The 26,906-nt window shown below is 49.3% G+C and overlaps 1 protein-coding gene across 5 annotated transcripts in view; it reads right to left on the minus strand.

Moving 5' to 3' along the window:
* Positions 1-1,971: 1,971 nt before the first annotated feature.
* Brf1 (BRF1 RNA polymerase III transcription initiation factor subunit) overlaps positions 1,972-26,906 on the minus strand; it is a 52,224-nt gene continuing 27,289 nt past the window's right edge. For 2 of the 5 annotated variants that reach the window (XM_059279625.1, XM_059279623.1), the window contains exons 6-18: positions 23,334-23,483; positions 22,172-22,265; positions 19,320-19,446; positions 18,667-18,706; positions 18,490-18,582; positions 14,692-14,955; positions 12,749-12,810; positions 12,081-12,162; positions 11,947-12,002; positions 10,904-11,160; positions 5,730-5,781; positions 5,065-5,236; positions 1,972-4,531 (exon numbers count right to left, since the gene is read on the minus strand). In XM_059279625.1, coding sequence (XP_059135608.1) covers positions 4,494-4,531; positions 5,065-5,236; positions 5,730-5,781; positions 10,904-11,160; positions 11,947-12,002; positions 12,081-12,162; positions 12,749-12,810; positions 14,692-14,955; positions 18,490-18,582; positions 18,667-18,706; positions 19,320-19,446; positions 22,172-22,265; positions 23,334-23,483 — 1,487 coding nt within the window. In that variant the 3' untranslated portion in view covers positions 1,972-4,493. Of the gene's footprint in view, positions 4,532-5,064; positions 5,237-5,729; positions 5,782-5,967; positions 6,681-9,563; positions 9,765-10,903; positions 11,161-11,946; positions 12,003-12,080; positions 12,163-12,748; positions 12,811-14,691; positions 14,956-18,489; positions 18,583-18,666; positions 18,707-19,319; positions 19,447-22,171; positions 22,266-23,333; positions 23,484-23,569; positions 24,692-26,906 lie in introns of those variants that run through there. The other 3 variants (XM_059279624.1, XR_009382865.1, XR_009382866.1) reach the window with 3 other exon arrangements.

Genomic DNA, 26,906 nt, shown 5'->3' on the forward strand with positions numbered 1-26,906 from the left:
TCTCTGTGTAGCTTTGGCATCTTTCCTGGAACTCACTCTGTAGTGCAGGCTGGCCTCGAACTCACAAAGATCTGCCTGCCTCTGCCTTCCGCATGCTGGGATTAAAGGCATGTAGCTCAGGGTATATACACAGGTTCTGACCACCAAGGAAACAGTGGCCCACCTCACTAGAGCTCAGTAACATTTAAAAGGCTGGGCCCCCTGCCCAAGAGTCCTTCCTGAAAACCGCTATGGGCTGAGACCCTTACCTGCATAGTTTACTTCCCATAGGATAGCACCCCTCCAACCACCTTACCTAAAGCTGACTTGATACCTCAGTGCCCCCTAAGAGGCCAGGGCCCTTTTGCAGAGTAACTGAGTCCTGTAAATGGGACAGATGAGGGCTAGAGGGTGCTGGCTGTACAGTGAGTACCTTGGAGGTGTGCTACTCCAGGAGCTGTGTGCCAGCCCACATCCCTGCCAGTCCTCTAAGCTTGGCTGGTCCTGATGCACCCTATTGGTCGGTCTGCAGAGCAGGGGGTGGGTTCAGTGGTAGGGCCAGTCCTACTGTACCACCCAAGCAGTGGAAGCACTGAGGTCAGCTCTGACTGCTGAGTATGTCCAGCAAGGTCCTTCAGGAAACAGTGCTGTGTGCAGTCACCGGAGGGTGCAGTCCAAGCCAACCACTAGGCTGCCTGTGGACAAGTACTCCAGTTCACCAGCAAGCAGCTGATGTACCCGAAGGTCCTGTACTTCCGAGGCTCAGTCTGCTCAGTGTCTGGCTTCTCCACTTACTGTGCCCCCGACTTCTGCCCAGCTGGGCTGACATAAGCTTCTAGCTCACCTGTTCTGCTGTTCCCCCATCTTCGTCTGGGGTTTACTGGGCCAGAGCAGTGTAAGCTAAGGGCTTGGTAGCTGTGGGCTCTGATGTGTTGCCCCACAAAACCAAGCACTGAATATTAAACTCCACCTAGCTCAAGACCACCAGGGGAGGCTCAGGTAGCTACTATCTCGAGGAAGTATACATTCTCATGAGTGAGCAAACTCCTGCTTGCCTACCCCCAGGGCAAGACACATAGCCTTATAGGTCATGTGGGGATCCCAGTCCTGACAGGGATAAGTCAACTTCCAGCACCACAGGGAGCAGGCTACCTCCTCCAAGGTGCTCCCAGGCAGGATTATACAGGGCTTTCCTTGAGTAAACCTGTTGTCCTTGGCTGGGCCCCTGCATTCCTGGAGGCTGCTAAGATAGGTGCAAAGGGCCATGCAAGCTTCAGAGAAGGGCTGCAGAGACCTGTCCAAGACCCAGGGGACACACATGCCTTGCCCTTGCTCCAGCCACAGTGGGAGTCCACTCCTCTCTCACACATAGTGTGGGAATGGGGCATGGGTCCAGCTGGATGGATATTTGCCACCCTCTTATCTGTGCCTCTTTGCTTAAGGTAGCTGTCACCAGATACTTGGCTAGATGACTGGGACCCTGCAAGAAACTCCAGAGGCCAAAGGAGGGCCTTAATGGGTGCCGATACTGAGGAAGTGGGGTGCATGCATCTTAGGAACACCTGTCAGACCCAGCATTCCTCCTTGTCCTCCCTTCTTAGAGCCATAGGACAGGGGCTAAATAAAGGATGGGGAGCTGAGGGAGACTCTTCTGTACCCTCTGCAGGTTCCTTCCTGCATGGTGGATAACCTGGGTTCTAATTGCTCTCTGCTCGGCAGTTTAGGCTGACTTAGAAGCACTGGACCATGGTGTTGTAAGCAGTAACTGGAATTGGGTTTAGGGTGGTTTATTTTTGTTGTTGGTGGTGGGTTTTTGGTTTTGTTGTTGTTTGTTTTTGTGGGGTTTTTTGTTTGTTTGTTTTTTGAGACAGGGTTTCTTTATGTAGTCCTGGCTGTCCCAGAACTTGCTCTGTAGACCACGCTGGCCTCAAACTTACAGAGATCCACCTGCCTCTTGCCTCCCAAATGCTGGAATTAGTAAGGAGCCAGAAACAGGGGGTGCACACCTTTAATCCAGGCACTTGGGAGGCAAATACCAAGGACATGACCAAAGGAGGTACATGGTCAGAGCTCATTCTCTACCTTCTAACTAGGTATGAAAGGAGTGCCCCACCCCTACAGGGCTTATTTCACTCCTGCTCCACTAGTAGGTATACAGTTAGGTAAAGCGGCTGGACAGGAAACGGGTTCAAGGTAGGCTGCACCAGGTTCTCCCTGGGCCCATAGCTCAGGATAGAAGAGCTACAAGTGGGAAAGTGCCGCACCCCTGTACTGCTGGGACCTCTCGCTCTGCGGCCCATCTCCGATAAGCAGCACCCCCGTCATGTCAAGACAGGCGCCCCTGCTAAGCTACAATGTGCAGGCTACCGGGAACCTTGCTGACCGCTACTGCCCTGCCCAGCAATCACTCAGTTTGCCGAAGATGGTGGTAACCACGAAGTACTAGGCTCCTCAGTGCAGGTGGCTGGCAAGAACCTTGGACAGTGCAGACCACAGTAGCTTCCCCTGCACTTCCCTCATCCTAGCAGAAAGGCAGTAGGAGAGGGTAGAGGAGGCAGAGAGAGAGAGTACAATTTCCTATCTTCTCAGCACTCCAGTGTGTACACAAGACAGGATCCCAGTCTAGAATGCAGGATCCAATGGACCCCCTCTTCCCTCTTTGAAGGTCCAGAATGGTGAGGCCTGGTTCTGCTCCAGGAGGCTGCCTAAGGCACTGCTCTACATTCTGGGAAGATCTGAGGCAGGGGGATCATGCTGTGGTAATCTCAGTCAGAAAAGAGCACATAGAAATAAACCAACTGTACGCAGAACAGGGTCACACAGACCCAATGCCTCCTTGAACCTCATGAGTGCTGGTGGCGGCTCACATACAAAGCTGTGACCTCAGCTCAGAGGTACCCTTGCCCACTTCACGGCTGCCCCCTACTGGGACCTTACTCCTCAGCACCTGGGTCTCTCAACCATGTGACACAGGTCTCAACCATTTCAGGATCCGCCCACTATGTTACTCACCCATCTTCCAGGGACAGTAGCTACTGTTCCCTTCCCTCTGCTCTGACTTTCTTCAACCCTCTCCTTACAAGACCACTCCAGCCTTACTGGCTCTTGCTCATTTTCAGCACTGACAACACCCGCTCCTGCTTTCTCATGACAGACAAGACAGAGCTGGGGAGCAGGGCTCAGCTTCTGTTCCAGGATACTTGTTTCTGTTCCTGCAGATCTTACCTCCCACCCCTCAGCCCTGTACTCTCTCCATGCCATAGGCAAGTCCTGTCACATATAAGCATACAAACATCCTAAAAATACTCTGGACCAGCGTCATGGCTACTTACCATGATTGTGACCTTACTCTTGTGAAGCTGGCCCCCACCCTAGGATGGACCCTTGATTATGGTTCCACACTCCCATACACAATCTAAAAGCATTTTGCAATCCTCTCATCAAAATCACTCCGTACCTGTCCCACCTATCTACTTCCATCTGCAGTCTGCGCCCCCCCCCCCCCAGTCATCTCAGGCCTGGCCCCCCAGCTCTTGATTTGAAACAGAGTCAAATATTCTGCCTCAGCCCAGGTAGTGAAGACTCACATCCAGGGCTATATCCAGGAAAGGAAGGCCTGAATTAAGTGCACTGAGGATAGTCCTGGGCCTTCTTGTGAGGAAACAGCTTGCAGGCTTTCTTGACAGAGGGTTCTGTTCCAGGGGATAGGGCAGGGCCATAACCCAGAATTCCACAAAGGTTGTCTGGACATTAGCAGGAAGCTGCATGCAGATGCACGTGGTCTGCTGGTCTCCACTTTCTGAGCGCTGCTGATGAACTGGACTAATCTGCTATTGGGCAGCCTCAAGGGCTCCTGGGTGCACAACTCATGAGTCCTAAGCAAGAGGCTGAGGTCTATAATGCTCCTGGTGGTTCAAGATGGTGAACGGACATTAGAGATGGTAGAGAGCTCATGTCCACCTCAGCAGGAAGCTGGGGCTGCAGTTAAAGGCAGGTGCTCCAGACTACAGTTGCTAAGCACAGAGCAGTAACTGCCACATGTCTTCTGCCCAACCCCTATCCTTCCAGGATGTGAAGGGTGGGCAGAGAACACTGGCAGCAGGCTAAGACCAAGACTTCGCGAGTGAAGCCCCTTTGTGCTGCCATCTCCTTATGACAGGAGCACACAGAACCTGCCTGAGGATTTCTGGTGAATCAATGACTAGAAGGCTAGGCCACAAAGTGGGATCCTGACCTAGCCACTCCCTGACCATGTTTCATTATACATAAACACACAGCTGGTTTCCTTTGCTGGGCAAAAATATTCCGTACATTGCTCAAAACATGATTCCCAACAGCAAGTATGATGGGGGCCACAGTGTGGCCATGGGAAGAGTGCTTCAAATCAAGTGGGGCAGTGCTTGACTGGTTGAGTCCCAGAAATCATGCCTGTGAGCCGTGGCCCCAGGGCCCATCTGACCCCCAAAAAACACTTGGAGTCTAGCACCAGGATGCTGCCTGGCCTTGAGTTCCACTCAGTAGCCATCATCCTCGTCCCCATCACAGCCGTAATCTGCAAAGCACAGAGGACAGTTGCTGAAGTCTAGGCAGCCGTCTAGTGCCACAGTGAGCCACCTTCACATTCCCAGCTCCCAACACCAACCCCACCGCCTCATCTCACAGGCCGCACCAGCTGAGAGCCCACCATTTCAACCTATTCCCAGAAGTCTTGGGGCTGGTGGACTGGTTATATGCCCTGTGTGGGGGCTTTGGCACCTTCCTGGGCTCTGTAAACAGTATGGCCAACCCAGACATTTCTCTACTTGACCTTCTACCAGAACCTTGACCTTCATGGTATATGACTTACCTTCCCTGTGGAGCTGGCCTCCTAGCCTTTGCCTAGCTCTTTTTAGCATACTCAAGAGCCTCAGAATCAATAAGGCCAATTTTAAGTGTCCTAGTTCCCTTCTTCGTAGAGAGAATTTTAGTTTGTAGCCAATAGGCTCATATTTGGAAATTACTTGGGTGGACGGCTATGTCTTTATTTCTCTGGATGCTCCCTCAAAGTTCCTGTACTGTGCCCATAACCATGTGGGCCATACCTACCATTGCCACCCATCATCTGCAGAGCACTGACGCAAGGCTCTCCATCCTCTTCTTCGGCGTCCTCCTCGTCTGCATCCTCCTCAGGATGGTATGACACAGGGCCACTCTCCACCAAGACTGCTGATGGCTTCATGGGCTCAGCTCCCAGGGCAGGGGAACTTAAGAGCAAGGCCTGGAAAGAGAGCGCCTATCTCTGAGATAAAAGCAGAGTGTGTGCTACCCTCCTGACTGTGGGACCCTCAAGTTCTCTCTTCAGAGCTCCCACCCCACATGTGAGCTGGTCAGAGGATCAGCCTGCCTCCTAGCATCCACTATCTCTTTCCGGTTTCCTGGGGCTATGAAGTACCAGCCCTCCTTTCCCCCAAAGCTGTTATCACCTGAGGGAGGGAGGGAGGGAGGGAGGGCCCTGTGGTATGCAATCTAGCCTCTGCCTACACTAGATCACAGTGGTGGTTAGTTTACCCTCAGCCCCAGAGGTTACATAACTTGCCCTTACCACCTGCCTGCTCCACTTCTGTGACCCAGGCACCCTCACACCCTGAGCTTCAGGATTCTCAGCAGGAGCCAGGCCAACACTGGAGCAGCAACCAACTGGGCCTCTCCCTGCCAAGCCTGATGGCAACTTGTGTTCCTGAGCCCTGCCCTGGTTGTACAGGACAACATACCTCTCCCACAGCTGCCTTCTTAGCTGGCTGTGTAGACACCAGAGGCCTCAACCTGAAAGAAAACATAGAAGCAGCCTCAGTTCAGGCTGGTGTAGGAGGGAGAGGGAGAGGGAGAGGGAGAGGGAGAGGGAGAGGGAGAGGGAGAGGGAGAGGGAGAGGGAGACGGGGAGAGAGAGAGAGAGAGAGAGAGAGAGAGAGAGAGAGAGAGAGAGAGAGAGAGAGATTGTGTGTGTGTGTGTGTGTGTGTGTGTGTGTGTGTGTGTGTGTGTACCACACAGAGAATGAGGCTCTGTCCAGGCAGGTTCACACCTGCCTGCTGACCATCACTTACTAGCAGGACTGAGGCCCTTGACCAGGCAGATGCACGGTCTCACGGCAGGTCCAGTACACTCTGGGACTCACCCTTGCCACTCCACAGGGATACCTTCCCAGAGACACAGAACTCTCACCACCTCTGCTAATGTCTCCACCAGTCTTACCCCAGTCTTTCTTCCTACCCTCAGGCCTCCTTCTGACCTTAGATCTCACCTATTCCTCAGTTTTACTACCTGGAATACCACTGCTGTGTCCATCATGATTTGACCCGCTGTCTTGCATTAATCAATGCCTGCCATCATTCTGTCATGGATAGGAGATATATAAACACAATATAAAAATGCAAGATCCAGCTGGGTGGTGGTGGCACATGCCTTTAATCCCAGCACTCCAAAAGTTTGAGGTCAGACTGATCTACAGAGTGAATTCCAGGACAGCCAGGGTTACACAGAGAAACCCTGTCCAAAACCCCACCCCACAAAATGCAAGATCCATCAGGTACCTCCCTTTTGGGCCATGCAGTAGGCACCCCAAAGTCAAGGCGATGGGACTGTCTTTCCACCCCTTTTGAACAGATATGTGAGGTCATGGGCAGTGACCATGTGCAAGATTCCATGGCAACTCTCACTGGTCAATCTGTCGCCAGGGGAAATTGAAGAAGAGGGATAGATAGTTATGAAGAAGAGAAAGAGGTGGACAACCCCATAGCTGTCCCATCTGCCTCGTAGAACCACTGCATTAACTTTTACCAGCACTACCTCCACCTTGGGCCTGCCTTAGATGTCCCTAGGACTTCCAAACACAAAGGTACCTTTGGCATCATGTCTACAAGAAACAGAAAGGAAAATGGGTCACCCATTCCAGAGGAGACAGGCACAGTGCCATACAGATCAGTGTAAGTGGGCTCTGGGCATGGAGAGGGTCAAGACTCTTTTCTTCTAGGGCATAACTATGTAGGTAGGTGAAGGCCTTGAATCATGCTCTATGCTGGGCCCTCTGAGGCCCAGCCTTACCCAGCTGTGACATACTGGATATTCTGATGATACTGAAAAGATAATCTTGTAACAGGCAGATGGCACAGAACACCTTAGTGAGGGAGCTGAAGCCTTCTTACAGGTGTTCACGACCTTCTTAGGACCCATGTAGACCCAAGAGCAGTTGGCCAAGGCTCACAGAAGAGTCTGTGAATGCCCAGAGAATAGGTTCAGCATGGCATTACTCAGTGATAATCCCTATCAACCACAGGCCTAGGGAACCACACTGCTGTCAATCTCTCAGCCTTGACCATTAATGCTACATTTTCATAAACACCCCATGACTGAGGACTCTGGCCAGGACACTTTCTGTAGGACAGCCACAGAGCAAGTGAGAGCTACACGTGGGATCTGGGCAACGCCTCTACTGAGCTGAAGCCTGCTTGAGTCTGACCTGGGAAACCTGTGTAAGTCTGGAGTACTGGATCCATTAGGGTAACACCTTCCCAGAGGTAGATGCTGAGTGCTACACCAACCTCACCTGCTAGACTGCTCCTGAGAAGGGGTTGTCTCAGACAGTGGGTAACAGCTATTAGAAAAGCTGAGATTCTAGAGCCCGGTGGTCTTTTTCCTTTCCCTGCTGAACTATCCGAACTGGCTGTGCTGATTAAGGGCAGAGACATGAGTACAGCAGTGGGTATAGGCATGGGGGCATCCCAGCCTTAAGACCTTCATAACCCCTCAGGATATTAGACATTCACAAACTCTGACTCTAGCAGGCTTCCCCTGGCCACATGACCACAAAGGATACTTGAATCCCTGTACTAGAACAAGACTCTCCCAGCACTGACAGTAGCAGCCTAGCTGAGCTTCAACTTGGACCTGTGAGTGCTCAGAGCCATCAGACTCTACACCCATTTCTAGCTATAGCTAGACAGATAAGGATGGTGATACTTGTAGCAGGAATCTTAAAAGTTCTTATTAATAAAATCAAACCTGAGCCAGGTATTGGGTTGAACACTGGAAGATCAGAGAGATAGAACAAGCCACAGCTAACCTCACCTGGCCAACTTCTCAGCTGGTCTTATTTCCTCAGATTGGAAGCCTCTGTGTCCTCATATCTGAGTGGCTCTCAGCTGAACTGTGCTGCTAGAAGCCTGAAAGCTTAACCAGCCAAAATGCTTCTAGTTTCTGGTCCTCACGCCTTATATACCTTTCTGCTCTCTACCACCACTCCCTGGGATTAAAGGCTTGCTTTCTGGGATTAAAGGCATGTGTCACCATGCCTGGCCGTTTCCAATGTGGCCTTGAACTCACAGAGATCCAGAGGGATTTCTACCTCTGGTGTGCTAGGATTAAAGGTGTGAGTGCCACCATTTTCTAGCCATTGTATCTAGTGGCTGTTCTGTCTCTGACCCCAGATAAGTTTATTAGGTGCACAATATTTTGGGGAACACAATACCACCACAGATACTGGCCACAATAAGCAGAACTGAGAATGCCTTCTGGGTGGCTGAGGCATGGGGGCTAGGTGGTTAGGGAAGGCCAAGTCCTGGTTCCTGCCCCATCTGACCTCCTACACATGCAAGGAAGAGCTGCAATGGGAATTCAGCCCACAGCTCTCTACTTAGTAATCTCAAAGAGAGAGGTTGTGTGACCATACAAAGAGACTGAAAAGGGCAGCTGAGAAAATCCAACTCCCTTCTGAGGAAGCTCCTACCTAAAGCAGCCATGCTGTGCAGTACTGAGTACAGCCAGCGCTGATGGGGGATAGAACAGCCAACCTGAGGCACCAAGGGGTCAAGGGAAGACCTCGTAGCAACAGGAGACCCCCAACAGGCTCTGGGAACACAATGACTGGAGGGAAACTGAGTACCTGCCCATTCGCAGAAGCAGCTGGAAGGAATCACAGAGAGGTCCTATAGAGGGCGCCGCATCAGGGCCCAGGAACTCCAGATCCTATGACAACTGTACCACCAACTGGGGCAGGAGGACTTGCACCAAATAAGGCGGTGAGAGGGACAGTGGGAAGAGGCCTAGCCCAGACATCTCATTCTCAGTTCATGAAAAAAATAACGGGCCATGTACAAATGTTCTCAAGAATCTGGCCCACCAAACACTACCAGGCTGTACAAAGTAAAGCAACCATCAGCTTGGAGACAGGAGACTTGGAACACCTGAACCAACTGTAGGAAGGGCTTCCTTCAGACAGACCCTGTCTACAGCATCCACCCAGAAGCCTGAGTGTGGCTTTCACCTTACTCTTTTTGCCAAAGTAAGTTCCAGCTGGATCAGACTTAGGATACAAAAATGAAAACACTAAGATATTAAAGCCTGGAGTGATGGTGCACACCTATAATTCCAGCATTCATGAAGAGGAAGCAGGAGGGTCAAAACTTCAAGCCAGACTTGACCACACACAAACACACACACACACACACACACACACACACACACACACACACACACACACACACACACACACACTGATTTTTTTCCCCTCACAGTCTGAACACAGAAAAGAACTCTATGAACAAGTACCAACCTTAAAGCTGTAAAATGGCTGGACTGAGAAGGACTGGCATGGGACTGCTAGTTTGACATGGCTTCCTTGCTTTCTTGCCTCCTTCCTGCTCCTCCTTTTCCTCTTCTTGAAACATGGTCTCACCACACAGCCTAACTGGCCTAGAATTCGATATGTAGACCAGGCTGGCCTTGAACTCAGAGATCCATCTGCCTCTGCCTCCTAAGTGTGAAGAGTAAAGGTATGTGCCATCACACCTGGTATGTTTCTTTCTTCCTGTCTCTACTTGCTTTATTTTGTGAGTGTGAGTGTGAGAGTGTGTATAAGGCTGTATCGTGCTTGTATGGGTAGCTGTGGAGGCCAGAAGAGAACACAGATCCCCTGGAGTTACAGGAGCTGCCTGACATGTGGGCTGGGAACTGAACTTGGGTATCTCTTAACCACTGAGCTATCTTTTCAGCTAGTTTTGTACTATTTGGGGGACTAGATCTCACTATGTAGCCATGGCTGGCCTAGAATTCACTATCCTCCTGCCTCACACTCCTGAGTACTACAGCAGCTTTATATTATTAAGAAAACAAAAGCCCACCAACAGCAAAAGGGAAGCAACACAACAGAGATGTACAAAGGATGTCACTGAGATCAATGAAAGCACTTCTGACTTCCCCTTAGAGAAGCTATGGCTAATCCAAACATGGAGACTGAGCAGGCAGCACCTCACAGGAGTCTCAGGGCAGGTGGATGGTAGCCACACTGGTGTCCAGCCTATCTCCAGAGTCAAGGGAATCAACTAACTTGGAACCTCATCAGGAAAGCTGGAAGCTACCACCCTAGAGTAAGTCACAGCACAGGAGGACCACATGCACTTGAACCACCCTCAAATACCCCCTTGTCAAGCTGAAGAGAAACACTGACCCACCATGCTGAGGCTGGCCTACTCTGGCCCTCGATTGGTTTCCTCTTCACCAGAGGTGTCACTGTGTCTGCTTCCTCTCCCTCAGCAGAGCCAATGGTGCCGCCTCAGGAGTACAGAAGGGGTGTGGGTGTGGCAGGGCTGGAAGAGCCCGTTCCCACTAAGTGCTCAACTGCTCTCTGGGGATGGAGTAGGTCCTGCTGCTGCCAGAAGCCTCTCGACTCTGGGACCCAGAAGTGTGTGTGTGTGTGTGTGTGTGTGTGTGTGTGTGTGTGTGTGCGCGCGCGCGCGCGCGCGCGCGCGCGTGTGTCGGGGGTGGGGGTGGGGGGTGTCAGGACACATCCACATTTGGAGATGGGCTTGTTAGCATTCAGCATACAGTGTGGCTCCTGAAGTTCTGGCTACAAACAACAGTCAGCCACCCAGGCCAGGGGCAGGATAATAATACCTCTTGCCTATGCTTGTCCCAGGGTCAGCACTACTCCTGCTAGCTGCTCTTCTCCTCCGTGGCAGCTTCTTGGTGCTGGCACGCTCTGGGGGCTGTGAGTCCTCCCTGGGAGGGCTGCCCCCACCCTTGCTGTTCAGGTCCCGCAGCACACTGTAGTTGATCTTGCTGGAGATTTTCTTCTGTTCCAGCATCTTCTCGATCGCCTCCCCAGCTGTGCTGGCCAATATAGGCTCCCGGCGTTTGCAAGACTTCTTGGGCTGAATGAAACACACACACATGCACATACACACACAAACTCCTTCTGTCGCGTGCTAGCTTCACACCTACCATCTACTCTTGACCCACAGCTGTGGCCCATCTGGAGAGGCACAGTAAGTTGGCTTGGCTTGTATCTACCGTGGCAGCTCCCAGCCCTGGCACTGGCTACCTCAGTTCCTGAACATCAACCCTTCCTAGCAAAGCTTTCCTTGTGTACAGGAAAGGAAAGTGCCTCACAGAGCACGGAACATGATGCTGGGTGGCATGGAGTTTTGGGACCCCCTTTCCTGCCCAAGTCTCTAGCCCTCGTTTGAGGCAGGTACTACTCATTCTCTGAGCTTCCACCCTGGACCCTGAGTTTTGCCAGCATCACATCTTCCACTTGGCTCCTAAAAGGTTCAGCTCCTTCCACTTGGAGACTGAAGGCCCAGAGGGAGCAGCTGAGCCAAGTTACCAAGACTGCTTGCCTGCTATCAAAGAATATAGGCACAAAGATAGGGTCTCTTGTGTCCTCAGCAAGGGCCTGAAGCCCAAGAACCTCTGAGTCCAGCCCTACATCTCAATTTGGTCTCCCTAAGCACCTGTGCTGGATATCGCACTACACAGCTGCATGGTACAACCATCTGTGAAGGAACACAACAACCTGGCAGCCAGGGAAGTGGGTCCTATGGCTTCCACTGCCTGTCCCAGTCAGGCTCCTATGGACACAGGGGAGAGGTGTTCCCAAATGGTTTCCTCCTATCAGCCAACACTAGGGCTGAGTTAGGCCGTCAAGAGGCACCCACCTTGTGCTCCTTATAGATGCCAAGCTCCTTCTCCTTTGCTATTCTTGCTTCTTTCTCTGTAAGGTGAACAAAACAGCTGGCCTCAGCAAGGGGCATATCCTGGGACCTGGGCAGATGCATAGATGGGTACTCACCCCTCTGTTCCCGCAGGTACTCAGCATTCTCCCGCATCCACAACTCAGCTTTTACCTGGGCTTCTGACTCGTTCAGGATGTACTGTGGAAAGCACAATGAAGTGGCTTCAGATCTCTGAGGTATGCTAAGATCTCTCAGCAACTAGCTTCCTATTTATATGCTTAAACTGCTAAAGAAAGGATGTGGGAAGCCCCCTCCAGCATAGAAGCCGTCAGTCCTCCTCCGCCAACTTTACCCTGCAGCTGTGAGCCAGTATTCATAGTTCCTAAGCCTTGTTAGGCAGATCTCTAACATACAGAGCCAAGTGTTAGTGTATAGTCTGGGGCCCCTGGTACTTGGGGATTAGAGATGCACAATATATTTGTGAGGGCCAAGGCAGAGCTCAGGGCCTTCCCAACAAGGTCCTGGTGGGGTTGTTTGGGGTTTCAGAGGAAGGGCACAGGACAACCAAGGATGCTTTGGAATGGAGCTTGGAGGAGGGAGTCCAGGGAGCATGTTTGGACCATAGGCACTACAACTTGAGACCCCCCACACACACACACCTGTCAGGGAATATCTGAGAAAGCCACAATGCTCGGAGAGGCTAAAGGTGAGTGACGGGCCCTGAAGCTAGTTCAACCCTTTAGCCTCCCAACCACCACTATGGACAAGGGGAGTCAGGACTTACTCTGTCAATCTCAAGGTCATCGATGCCACTGAGGTCCAGCTCCCCGTCCCCTGAAGTGTCTTCTAGAGAGAAGAACCCCATCAGTGTCACAGAGGCTGCCCTAGCAGATACTGCTCACCATGGGGATGCTTGGTGCTTGGGACTCAGGGCTGGGGCAAAGAGGCTGCAAGAACCTCCTTTGAGGGAATCGCCTTAACACTTGCCCATCAAGAAAGAAAACAGGCACAGTGTCCTCAACAAGAAACTTAAGCTCAGGTCAAGGACTAGGTACAGACAGAGCTGCTAGCAGGCCTGGTCTGGGCCTGCCGCTATCCTATTCCAGGCTAAAGCACTAGTGTCCGACCACCCCTGGGGGCTCTCTCAAGTCTGCTCCACCTCCCTTGCTTTCTGCTCTGGGCTCCCTATGATCGTGGTGACAAGTCCCTTTGTATTGCTCTGAATTACCTGCTCCCTCAAAGCAGATATTCAACTGTCTACTACATATTTGGCATTTTGCCTCCTCAACTGAGAGGTCTACCCCTCATACAGGCCCCATTTCTCAGTTGTTCCACCCATTTGAGAGGCCACACCCTCTAGCAAAGGTCAACTCTTCACTTGATCAGAAGGGCAGAGCCAGATTACAGGGACAGGACCAGTTACCTTTCCAGAGCAGCAGTCTCCCTCAGCCCTTCTTTATAATTATTGACTAGAATTTCTTTTGTGTGTATGGTTTTTTTTTTTTTTTTTTTTTTTTAAGATTTATTTATTTATTATGTATACAGCATGTATGCCTACAGGCCAGAAGAGGGCACCAGATCTCGTTATAGATGGTTGTGAGCCACCATGTGGTTGCTGGGAATTGAACTCAGGACCTCTGGAAGAGCAGTCAGTGCTCTTAACCTCTGAGCCATCTCTCCAGCCCCTGTGTGTATGGTTTTTTACCTGCACGTATGCCTGTGCACCACATGTGTGCAGATCCCCCTGGGACTACAGCCACCAAGTGGGTACTGGGAATCAAACCCCAGTCCTTTGAAAGGGCAAGTCAGTACGCTTAACCTCAGAATCATTACTCCAGCCCCCCTCCCAAGGTTTTAAAGGCCAAGGGAAAGAAGCAGTAGGGATCTGGCACTGTTGGGTGGCAGGGGCAATTGTTGGTTAGTGTGTCTCCTCTGTCCATGCTCAAGCTCAGCCAGAGACACTGACAGTAGAGATGCACCTTAACCTAGGCTTTCCCACTCCAGCAACAGGGGAGGACCAGAACGACCTGGTCCCCTCACCTGCATGACTTAGGGCTATGCCAGACCCTCCCTTAGTCATCTGGTAGCCACTGAAACTCAGGGCCCATGCCATAAGCTAGCCAGCCAAAGCAGCTGGACTAGAGGAAGCCTACGATGGTAACAAGGCCAGCTGGCATCTCAGCGTGTTGGCACATACCCAGCTCTTTACCTTGTGTGATGGTTAGTTTTAAATGTCAACTTGTCACAGTTTAGAATCCCCCCCGGGAAGAGAATCTCAATTGAATAAACATCTTTATCTGGTTTGCCTGTAGGCATGTCTGTGAGGACTGTCCTGATTGTTAATTGATATACAAAGACCCAGCTCACTGTGGTGGCACCATTCTCTAGGCAGGGAGTCCTAAACTAGGTAAGACAGGAGAAAGGTAGACAGGAGCAAGCAAGCAACCATGTTTGTTTTCTTTTTGCTATTGACTATGGATCTGATGTGATCGGTTGTTTGAGTCCCTGCCTTGACTTCCCTGAAATGATGGACTATAACCTGGAATTGTAAGCCACAGCTGCTTTTGACAGGTTATTTATCACAGCAAGGTAAGGAAACTAGAGCACCAGGGACTGCTGACTATTGTGCAAGGGCCTAGCAGTGCTCCACCCAAGACCATGGTATTTCTGGTCTATCCACAGCACAGACCTTCGGACTATAAACTTCCCCCATCCCAGGGCACTCACTGGGATCCCCACTTGGGGAGGAGATACACTCTCGGATGGAATCGGAGATGCCCAGGCTGGCTGCTGTGGGCAAGGGCCCAAGTAGGGACTCCAGGGCGAGGGGCCTGCTGCCCCCATCAGGGCCTTCTGCTGCTTCTGAGCCGCCATCATCCCCCAGGAGCTCTCGGTAGAAGTCCTTGTTCATGTGGCTGGCAGCAGCCTCCAGCTCCTCATCCTCTGTGTCCTCCTCACAAAACGGGCTGGATGTGGCGTCCTCACCGGAGCCTAGGGACACACGATTCGCACACCACCTGTCAACCAGGCAGAAAGCCAGAGAGAGCCCACTTTTGTAACAGAAACGTTTTTTGCAAAGCTGCAAAATAACCAAGAACACAAAAACTACCAAAAAGCATGCCTTTTTCTGCAGCAGAGAAAGCACAGTCCTGCCAGCAAGCAGTGTTGGTTGCCCACGTGCAAGAATGGCCTGGCTTATTCCTCATGCTCTATGCAAAAGCTGGCTTAAATGTGGTATCTGAGAGCGTAAGAATATTCAGGAAAGATAAAGTTTGTGATCTAGAGTTAGGCAAAAATACCTTCAACAACACTAAAGCAGAACCCATAAAACACAGATTTTGAAATAATTATGATTTTTAAAAAAAAGAATTATAATGTCTGTTCTGTGAAAGACACTGTCAAGACAAAGATGAGCTATAGCTTCTTTTTAGAACCTGTCTGAAAGGACAGTTTAGGACATGTAAAGAGCACCTATGCTCAGACAACACAGAACCCAAATAAAAAAGGGACCAAAAGAAAGACCTGCCAGACCAGCACAGAGAATACATGAAGGGCAGAACAGCAAGAGAGGGCACGGTCGCTGAGCCCTGAGAGACACTCCAACCAGACCACGTCAGAGCACGAGCACTGTCTTCTATGGTCTCAGAACACCACACACACTGGTGACCTCATCAGAGAGGATGGAGAAGACAGAGGTGCTGGCCTCATGCGTGCTGACAGCGGGAGAGCAGTGGCGGCTGCTGTGCAGACTGTTGGCCAGTACCACCTCCACTAGACCCGCCCACCAGAGACTGCACACAGCTTTCTCCGCAACCAACTCAAAAGCACTCCACAGGAGTGAGAAGCACTTTACCACACTGACGGACGGCAGCTACACAGTGAAAAGGACCATGCTACCAATGGGCAACATAAAAATAATGCTGAGGAAAGACAAGGGTACACACTATGTCTAGAAAAGACCACTAATTCAGTGACAGAAAGCAGCCAGTGGCAACCTGGAGTAGGGAGGGGTGGGGTGCCATTACAGAGGACAAAAAGACGGTGGCAGAGACAGGTCTATAATCACACTGACTGTGGTGCTGACTTCACCTTACATCACACATGTCCACAGGCAAAGCTCAAAAGTCAAAGGCACTTTAGAATCAAATACAGCCTGTAGCGTGTGCATTATACCTTCTGATAGCTGATCTGAAAGACACACCTCTGCCTCCAGCCTGTATAATCTGATCCAGAATACCCTGCTTGCGGCTAGTTGCTTTCTGCTATGCTCCAAAGCCAGGATGTGTGAAAGAGGAACAGATAAAGTTCAAGAAAAATAAATAAAAAATTACAGAAAGGACATTAGAACAGACAGCTAAGACCAAGAAAACTCTATCAAAAAGGCTTGTTGAGTAGATCAGCTTACTTCAAACCTCTAAGGGAAAAGGATGCTCCAGACTGAATCAAGCCACTAAGCATGGTCTCTGTGTGTTGGAGAAGTTCTCAAGGGAGACATAAAGTGAAAGAGGAGGAAAAGGAGAGACTTAGAGACACCTCACATGGGCCTCCCTCACATGTGCCCCAAGGGTCAAGCCTCTAGGCTTGAGGGTGGCTTCTGTGGTAGAAGATAAGCCTTGGGAATCATACTAAGTCAGCGCCCATCTCTGTATATGAGGGAGCCAGTGGGGGAAACCAAAGTAAGGGGAAGACCAGATCTCTGAAGGAGAGCCACCATGTGGCAGGTTCTCAGTATCTATTAACAGTGAAAGTGGGACATGTCGTCTCACCTCTGTGCCCATGACATAAGGAGGCTCTCTGCAGTGTCTATGGCTACTTTGTGCCCAAGAAGTATCAAGGAGGAACATATCCGCAATATTTCCTGATTACTGCACACTTTAAGCAGCAGTTAGTAGCCATATCAGAACACACCTTACCCCCAGAATTTCCACAGCTCCCTCATGTGTGGAAGAGGAAATATCTTGAGACTAAGAAACTGCAAACATGACAGTTCTCACAGGAAGTTCAGTGCCCCAAATGCACAGTCAGCAGACTCAGAACAGAGAAGTCAGGCAGGTGACCTGAAGGTGGAGTAAAATTAGAAGGATGGATGAAGCCAGGCAGAAGTAACTGACCTAGTAAACAGAAGGCAGCAGACTATGTACATGCAAAGGACGGCTAGAAAGTAAGACTCTAAGTTAAGAAAAGATCACAAAAAACAAACAAACAAACAACAGACCAGCGCACAGAGAAATCAAAAGTAGCAAATTCAACTCTGCCAACAGACAGAACCAAAGCCTTGGATGGGCGTGAGTAGGGCAGGCATTGAGGCCTAAATGTTGCTTCCAGGAACCAGGGAGAACCCAGTGGTGTGATTGTCAGGACACTGGATCACATTCACCCATTGCAGGAACTCCTGTGGTCTCCACAGATACTGTCATCCTCTGAAACTCTCATTTGCATGGAGATAAGAAAACTCTTGACAGCAATAGACAGGCATTTACTCACCATGACAGACAAGGGAACAACTTGCTCAGTGCATGCACACTAGTCCATGGGAGCTGGAGTGAGGATATACTGCCGTCACCAAGATCAGCAAGATGCTGCAGGGCCAGGCAGACTCAAGAAAGAAATTAAGAGCTGGTAGAGAACAGTAGTAGACTCACGAAGTGTAGATGACAGAATCAAGTACTTGGAAAACCCAATGACAAAATGACTGAAAACTAGTCTGAGTGACAAGAGTTCACACTGCACAGGAGTAGTCAGCACACAAAAGTCAATGCTATTGTCAAGCTGCAAGTTGCCATATGGACCAAAGGAGGAAAGACACTGCTTACAACAGCCTCACAGAAGGCAGCGGTGTGGTGCTGGCACAGGAGCAAAGCCTAGACAGAAAGGAAGTTAGAGCAGGACAGAAAGACAAGCTCGGTAGCTTTTCCCCAGCTGACAAGTGAGGCAGACTGTGGGTTGAGAAGGGGTGGATAAGGTGATCCTCATGTGGACATGAGACACAAGCAAGTGTCTGCAAACACTGAGGGGAAGCCCAAAGGACACTCACACTCGCCTGGCATAGCACAGGATGCTGGCACAGTGCCAGCGTGATGGGCAGAGAGCACAGACGAGCAACCAGAGGGATGCCCAGAGTGGCTTCCCCAGACCATGTGCCAAGGAAGGAAGCAAGCAGACACTTATGCTTTCATTCTGCTCAGCCCAGAAGAGAGCTGTCTAGCAATGCAAATGGTGACAGCAGCTCTGAAAAGCGTACGTTTTGATATGTGGCTCAACAGGGGCAGACAGCACACGGGCATCCCTGCAGTCACGGCCTCACAGACAGCTGGAATGGCTAGCAGGGCTCCCAGTACAGCACATGCAGGGCTGTGCACAGGTGGACAAGAGTGTCCTGGCAGTAACTGGATATGCCGTGTAGTGCTTCAGTGCAGGGGATGACAGGCAGACTGGGGTGGGGTCAAGGACCATTGAGTGTTGAGTGGGGGAAGTCAGGGTGCTGGCCTAGCGCCTTCAAGGCCTTTAATGGCAGAGAGGACTCACCATCCTTTGACAAGTTGGCAAGAGCCCCCTTTGCCTTTGGCCGGCTGTTTTCTAGCTCAATTTCAATGGCATCCTGGTAACTGGATATTTCACCTAAAGTAACAAGTTAAAAGCAAAAAGTAAGCATGTTGATTTTCTACCAAAAAGGAAGCGCGTGTGTGAGAACTGGTTAGTTACCTTCAACTTCTTCTAGCTTTTTTGACAGGACCTGTTCCAGCTGAAAGACAAAGGAGTCTTTGGTAAGGAGTCAAATGCTCAATGCCTCACTATTGACAAGGCTGTGGGATGGTCACAATGGAGCTGTAGGCCTAGCCCTCTCCTTCCAAACATGCACGTAGCCCTGGACAGAAGCAGCTTTTCTAAATACCTAAAAACTTAGAACCTCAACATCTCACCCAAGCCAACTTGACTGGGAAGGGTCAGGTCTGTCCCATGTGCAGAATACACCCCTCTAGTCCCCCAAACTCAGCTGCCACCTAGCTCTGGCCCTCTGGCCTCCCCTGCTGACTGCAGTCCTAGTATGAGTGCGGACACCAGCTCAGGGATAATGAAAGGAGGGCTGGCTGCAGTGGCGGCGGCCTCAGATGACAAGGAATAAACCAGAAACAAAGCTTGGCTGTGGGGATGGGCTCATTGGGCCAGGGACAGAAAGCTCACCCTGAACCCCAATGTGGACAGTGCTTGGAGGTTCCACCTAAGGCACACCCCTAAAACTCATTCTCAAGGACCAAAGAAGACCAAGTGAGCAGCCCGGAGAGTTCAACAGATGTGAGGATGTTAGAGCAAATGTTCCTAGAAAACTAGAGTGCTAATGAGAGGTACGGAGCCACCTGCTTCATGCGCAGCTTCCTCTGTCCAGCTGTGTATGAGGGAGGGTCACACTCTTCCTCCAGGTCAATCTTCATAAACTCATCAATGGTGAGCTGACTGGTTGGAGTGTCTTCAAATTCTGTGAGCCTAATACAGAAAAGCAGAAAAAAGCCCACGGATCCTCACAATTTCCATGTGCCTACCTCTGGGTCCTGGTGGAATCCTGATGGGAGAGTCTTGGGAGACCCTGCAAGGTAGGAGGCCTACCTCTACCCACCCAACAACTTGAGCAGGGCACTTCTGTGACAGCCAACACAATTTAAATCCTAGCAACTCTGCTGCATTTTCTTAAACTAAAAAAATTTAGTTCATTTACGCAGGGAGGGTGCTCGTGCATACAAGCATGCATTCATGCCATAGCACACAAGTAGAGGTCACAGAACAACTTGTAGGCTCAATTTTCTCATTCTACCATATAATTCCTGGGTAGAACTCAGGCTGTCAGCCTTGGCAGCAAAGGCAAGTACCTTGACCTGCTAAGCCATCTTGATGGATTGACCTTGAACTCTCTCCATCCTCAGACCTCACCTCCACAAGCACTGTGATTATGAGCACATTCTGTTGGCTAACATTTGCTTGCTTTGGTTTTTTTTTTTTTTTAAAGGAATGAGTCTCATGTAGCTCAGGCTGGCTCTGATGGTGCTATGTAGAGGATGACTTGAACTCCTTTCTGCCTTGAGGTACCTAGAGCTGGAGTTACAGAAGTGCTTGGCTACATTTTTTTTTAATTTAATTTAATTTTATTTTATTACTTACTTATTTATTTATTTATTTTTTATTTTTTGGTTTTTCGAGACAGGGTTTCTCTGTGTAGCTTTGCGCCTTTCCTGGGACTCACTTGGTAGCCCAGGCTGGCCTCGAACTCACAGAGATCCGCCTGGCTCTGCCTCCCGAGTGCTGGGATTAAAGGCGTGCGCCACCACCGCCCGGCTACTTACTTATTTTTTGAGACAGGGTTTTTATTTCTGTGTTGCCTTGGCTGTCCTGGAACTCCCTCTGTAGACCAGGCTGGCCTCAAACTCAGAGATACTCCTGCCTCTGCCTCCTAAGTGCTGGGATTAAGGGCCAGCTTACAACTTTTTTTAACATAATTTTTTAATTGATTCTTTGGAAGTTTCACATCATGCATCACAATCCCACTCATTTCCCAGTCCCTCCATATCTGTCCCTTACCCTCGTAGCATCCACCTCAAAAGAAAATAAAAAATAAAACCAAACAAAGACAAACAAACAAACAAACAAAAAAAAAAACCCCACATCACTCCTCCATCTTTTCCAACTCTCCAACACCTTCATTTGTCTTAGTGACACTGGGAGCTGTGGTGTGTCACACAGTGTACCCTTTTGTCCACTTAGCTTTTCTTGCACATGTTCATTACAATGTGTTGTTGGTCTGGTTCAAGGCCCCTGGCTTCTGGTACACCATCAACACTGGACTCTCACCGAAATTCCTCTCTGATATCCTGCTGTTGCCCTGAGTCATGGAGATCCTGCAACTATGGTTCCACAGGACCAGTCCCTTCACAAATTCTGGCAGGTCATAGATGGGGTAGATGTTGGGATGGGCTCACTCAAAGCCCTGGATGTGGGTCTGGTTGGTAGCTGATTTGATCAGTCCAGGCTGCTGGGACCAGCCTCCCTTAGGCAAGGGGCAAAGCCAGCTCTTCTATGTCCATGCCATCAGGGCCAGCCCTCCCATAACTGTGGTGGGGGGTGGGGCCATCTTTCCTGAGTGTGGGACCGGCTCTCCCATGAGGGGTGCTGCAGTGGCCAGGGGCAGGGCCAACTCTTTAATAAAATAGTAAAATAAAAATTTAAGCTTAACAAGATGGATCAGTATAAGGTATTAGCTGCCAAGTCTGACAACCTGAGTTTGAGCCCTGGCACCCCCAGAGTGGAAGGAGAAACAATTCTGGCAGTTTGTCTCCTGACCTCCACATGCATACCGACACACACACACACACACACACACACACACACACACACACACACACTACATTTTTAAAAAGTATTAATTGAAAAAAAAAAAAGAGGCTGGGTTTGGCGGCACAAGCCTTTAATTCCAGCACTTGGGAGGCTGAGGCATGAGGATCTCTGTGAGTTCCAGGCAGGCCAGGACTACATAGACAAACCCTGTTTCAGGGGAGCATAGAGAAGTACTTGCAGCCAAGCCCGATGACCTGAGTTCAATCCCTGGAACCACACAGTGGGAGGAGAGCCGACTTCCCACACTGTCCGCTGACCTCACAACTGTGTGCAGTGGCACGTGTGTGCATGCACGTGCATACAGACACACATCAACAAATGCAATAACAACTTTTTAAAAAGTAATTTTAAAGGTATTAGAGGCAAAGTACTTAAAATGATTTTCTAATTTGCTTCTAGAAGGTACTATATAGTAGATACCCTCAGTAGAAACGGTCAACAAGTGTTGAAACCACAACAGGTTTCCCAGCAATTCCTTGGCATGTTCATCTTGCCCAGGTTATCCAGATGAGCTGGGCACAGAGTCTGTGGCCCATGACAGACACGGAGAGGTTTAACTAACTCTAGCAAGAAGTCACTTGGCTCGCAAAGCCCAGAATGGAACAAACCAAATGGGATGAAGAGGCCTCTAGTGCTGTTCCAAAGCAGCTTTTCTGCCTGCTTCCAATCTGTGGGATGAGAAGCCTCTACAAATTACAATCTACTAATGAGGAGACATTAGGGTGGGAATCCAGGCACTTCCAAAGGGCAAGGTAACCCAGGGCAGCAGCAGCTCTAATATATAGATGGGCCCAGTAGCCATCACACTGTGAACTAGAATGCTTACCTCTTCCGTAGTGTGGACTCACACACTTTGACCACACTGATGACTTCTTTGACGGTTCTCCGGAAATCATGCATTCTGGCTGCAACCAAAAGCGCTAGGAAAGAAGTAAGATCATCAGGAAACTCACACAGAAATGACTCTCGCTAGTGACCAGCTGAATAACTGTGAGTGGGATATGTCTGCTGTGGCTTCCACAAGGTGACAGGGTGTTTGCTTCTCTAAACAGACCTATAATGCACACAGTCTATGGCAATGATAGTCCTGTTCTTATTTTGGGTTGAACCTGTGCTACATTCTACTTTTAAACATAAGAAAAACAGAAAATCGAGAATTTCTTATAACCCCTCAAAGCATGTAAACTAGCTTTGAGGTGATGTATGTTACGATGGGAGTAGAGGGTTCTGAGAATGTAGTAAAGCCGGAAGAGGCTGGGGCACAAGCCTAAAGATACCATCTGACAAGTGTGAATTACGGTCACAGTAAGACGGGGCCCTAGAATCTGCAGTGGAAACCAGGTTTCAGATACAAGCAGAGTCTTAGGCAGCATCACCCTACTAGGTGCAGAAGTGGTACCTGACATTGTAGAGAGGTAGGAAGATGGATACTACAGAAGGAACAGGCCCCTGCTGGCCTGGAGCTCTTCCTGAGCAGGGGGCTCTTGGTCTAGGCCAGTCAGCACCTGAAGGTCCTTACAGGTGCAACCAGAACAACTGTGCTGCTGGGCTAGCAAGGACTCAGTGTCTCAGATGAGAGGCCATACCACTAATCATGCTGAGAGCGGCAACAATTTGCAATGAGTAGACAACCTGGAGTGGAACTAAGGCTACCAATTGTCATTTCATCCTCTGAAGTCCTGTCTCTCATCTCAGAACCTGCAGTGGTCAACTGGAGAGCGAGTGCCAGAATCCTTAAGGAGTAAGAACCATGAAGGTCAGGTTGGTCCTGGGTTCAGGACACAGCTCTCATGTAAGGTGGACTCTGGAACTATAACCAATAACTCATGGGCTTGACTGCTGAAGGCTCAGACAGATGGCTAGGGTTCAACTTACCTACTATACATGGGACCCTAAATTTGACTGCTAGTACCTTCCCACACACATGGATTTGCTACCCAAGTGCTAGACTGAGCTGGTATCCTGGGGGCATATGGCTCAAACTGTACCTGCTCCACAGAGGCCAGAAGGGCGCCGGCCTGTATGCATCCAATCCCTCTTCATTCTCTGCAGAAGCCTTAGGGCTGTCATGGATACCTCATGGTTCTTCTCCCCAAATTCCAGTAGATGAGCAAAGCGTGGAATGTATAAGCATGGGTCTGCACAGTAGACACAATATCTTAGTGTATATGCATATATGTACACATTGCACTAAGCAATACCCTGCGATTAGGTGACTACCCACTTCTCCATGTACGCAGGCTCTCTGACATCCCCTCCTCTGAAGCACAGCCTCTTTGACCCTTAGCTGTGTGTTTACTGCACCCAAAGGAGAATTGCTGTCTTCACAGGGCGCAATTCTGGGCACGTATGGCAATAGGGTATTGGTGGGGCCACAGCTTCCACCAATGATGAGAGGTCCAAGAGTTGGACAGGTGTGGGCTCTTCACACACACCACCCTTTGAACTTCCTGGGTAGCCGTGTCAGCTCAGCATCCTGCAAAATGAGCAGAGTGGGCACACAGGTGCACATATGTTCCTAGTTGCTTCTCCTCCTCCTTAGTGCCTGGTATTCTGCTGGGTCCTCAAGTTTCAATCAAAAATTTATGGAGCCCATGAATGGGGCCAGCAAGAACAACCAAGTCACTTGATGAATCCAGTTCATTATTACCATGCCATTAGTGCAAAGGCACTACCTAGGGACAGAGGAGATTTGGGGACTTGTATAGGAAGAGCCACTTATGTTCAGGGCTGAGAAGCAGGCAGCTTAGAGAACACTAGTAGCTAATAATGGAGGAAGACCAGGGTGGCTCCCTAAGAGTCTTGGAAAAACTAGGAGGGAGAGAATCGGTCAGTTCACCTCATCTTCCAGATGGCAGGGAGGGCAGAGAAGGGAAAGGCATCAACTGCTGACTGACACCTAGCCCATCCTCCTGGGCAAACTGACCTTTACCAAGTGACTCCATGAGACTATACATGCAAGGATCCAGTCCATCTCACACAAAGACTCAGGGAAGAAAGCTGAGTACACTGGCTTCTACCTGTAACCCGAGCTACTTGGGAGATGGATGAGGAGGACACTTAGATTCGAGAATTTGAGGCCACCCTAAACAACAGAGAGACCCCATCTCTTGAAAAGAAAAGAAAAATAACAGAAGGACTTAGGGAGGGTTTAAGAGGGCAGTGAAAATGGAGGCCCCGAAGCAGCTTGGAACCCAGAGGGACTAGAGAGATCCAGGCCACACTCTACAGTAACCTCCTGGCTTTGTCGGACACCAGTGCCCCCAGGTTGTGCTCAATTGGTGAGAATCCTAGCAGCCATCTTTATTAAAAGTTCAGCAGCCTTGGACCCCCAAAGTTTTGTTTTGTTTGTCTGTTTGTTTTTTTGAGACAGGGTTTCTCTGTATAACCCTGGCTGTCCTGAAACTCATTCTGTAGACTAGGCTAGCCTTGAACTCAGAGATTGGCCTGCCTCTGCCTTCCAAGTGCTGGGATTAAAAGCATGCACACGCTACAAAAGAAAAATTTTAAGTTATATATAACATATATAAATATATATCTGATTGTTATGTTCCAAGCCTTGAGAATATGGCAATGAACAGACTTGATTTTTAAAAAATGTCCTCAGGCCAGGAATGGTGCTGTGTGTCTTTAATCCCAGCACCCAGAAAGCAGAGGCAGTTGGATTTCTATGAGTTTCAGGTCAACCTGATCCACAGAGTGAGACTCTGTCTCAACACCCCTGACCCCCACCCCTCCAAATGCCTTCCCTAAATAAAAAGGATAGTGTGTGTGGCAACAAATGCCTATAATCCAAGCTGCTTACAGAGGCTTCAGTACAAAGATAGAGAGTTGAAGCCTGCCTGGGAAACATGGCAAGACCTTGTCTCTAAATAAACAAACAGTTTTTTGTTTTTTGTTTTTTTTTTTAAAAAGGATGAAGAAAAAGTCTAGGCTGTCTGACTTCAGTTCCCTGAATGAAGTGCAGACCTGTGGTAACAGGCAAGCAGTGAACAGGGGAAAGTAACTCCAAAGAAGATAGAGCAGTCTATGCGTACATGGGGGTCTGAGTTAGAGTCATACAAAGCAAGAAGTGATAGAAATAGAAATTTCCAAACAACAAGGATGGGAACTTTTTGACAAAGTTCTCTCAAATCTGAGGTCAATCAGGAAAAAGGATTAAGGTGGGATTCATATCACTAGATTGCATTTACTAAATAGACTTTAATTCTCTGCCTCACAAAGCAACCCTTTTGCAGACTCTGTGGAGTAGTTATGAAAATGGCATGTGCATTAAAGAACAAAGAAACTAGGACAGGCCTGATGGCGCACGCCTTTAATCCCAGCACTCGGGAGGCAGAGGCAGATGGATCTCTGTGAGTTCGAGGCCTGTCTGATCTACATAGTCAGTTCCAGGACAGCCAGGGCTGTATAGCTGAGACTTTGTTTTAAAAAACAAACAGATGAATGAATAAAATGATACAAGGTGTAAGGGCACTCTCCTCAGCAAACAGGCTGGGAAAACAAGATTACTGTCACACGTAGAACTATGACCGAACAGACCAAAGATGTACAGATTTCCTAAAAGAAAACATGGGGAACACTATAACATTGCTCTTAACAATGATTCAACAAAAGCAAAAATAGACAAACTTCAGACTGCAAAGTTTCTATATCACAAAGGAGTCTATACACAGATAAGGCAGCTACAAAAATGGGAGAAAACATCTGTAAACCACTAGGATCAGGGTTAGTAGCCATATTACCTAAAGAGCTCAATGCAGTGAAAAGGCAAACCGATTAGAAAATGGAAAAAGAAAGACACTTAAAGAACTGCTCAACACCCTTAGCCATCAGGGCAATGCAAATCAAAACAACTCTGAGATGCCACCTTACACCTGTCAGAATGGCTAAGATCAAAAACACTGATGACAGCCTATGCTGGAGAGGGTGTGGAGTAAGGGGAGCACTTCTCCATTGCTGGTGGGAGTGCAAACTTGTACAGCCACTTTGGAAATCAGTATGACAGTTTCTCAGAAAACTGGGAGTCAATCAACCTCATGATCAAGCAATACCATTCTTGGGCATATACCCAAAGGATGCTCAATCATACCACAAGGACACTTGCTCCACTATGTTCATAGCAGCCTTATTCATAATAGCCAGACCTAGAAACAACCTAGATGTCCTTAAACTGAAGAATGGTTAAAGAAAATGTGGTACATTTACACAATAGAGTATCACTCAGCTGTAAAAAAAAAAAAAAAAAAAAAAAATCATGAAATTTGCAGGCAAATGGACAGAACTAGAAAAAACCATCCTGAGTGAGGTAACCCAGACCCAGAAAGACAAACATGGTATGTACTCACTCATAAGTAGATATCAAGTGTAAAGCAAAGGATAACTAGGCTACATTCCACAACCCCAGAGAAGCTAGGTAACAAGGATGACCCTAAAAGAGACATGCATGGATCCCCCTAGGGAAAGTAAATAGATAAGATCTCCTGAGTAAATTGGGAACATGGTGGGAAGGGGAGGAGGTAAGGGGAGGTGGCAAGAGAATATGAGGGAAGGGATGGTCG

This window comes from Peromyscus eremicus, chromosome 14 (genome assembly GCF_949786415.1).
Source record: "Peromyscus eremicus chromosome 14, PerEre_H2_v1, whole genome shotgun sequence".
Classification (NCBI taxonomy): Eukaryota; Metazoa; Chordata; class Mammalia; order Rodentia; family Cricetidae; genus Peromyscus; species Peromyscus eremicus.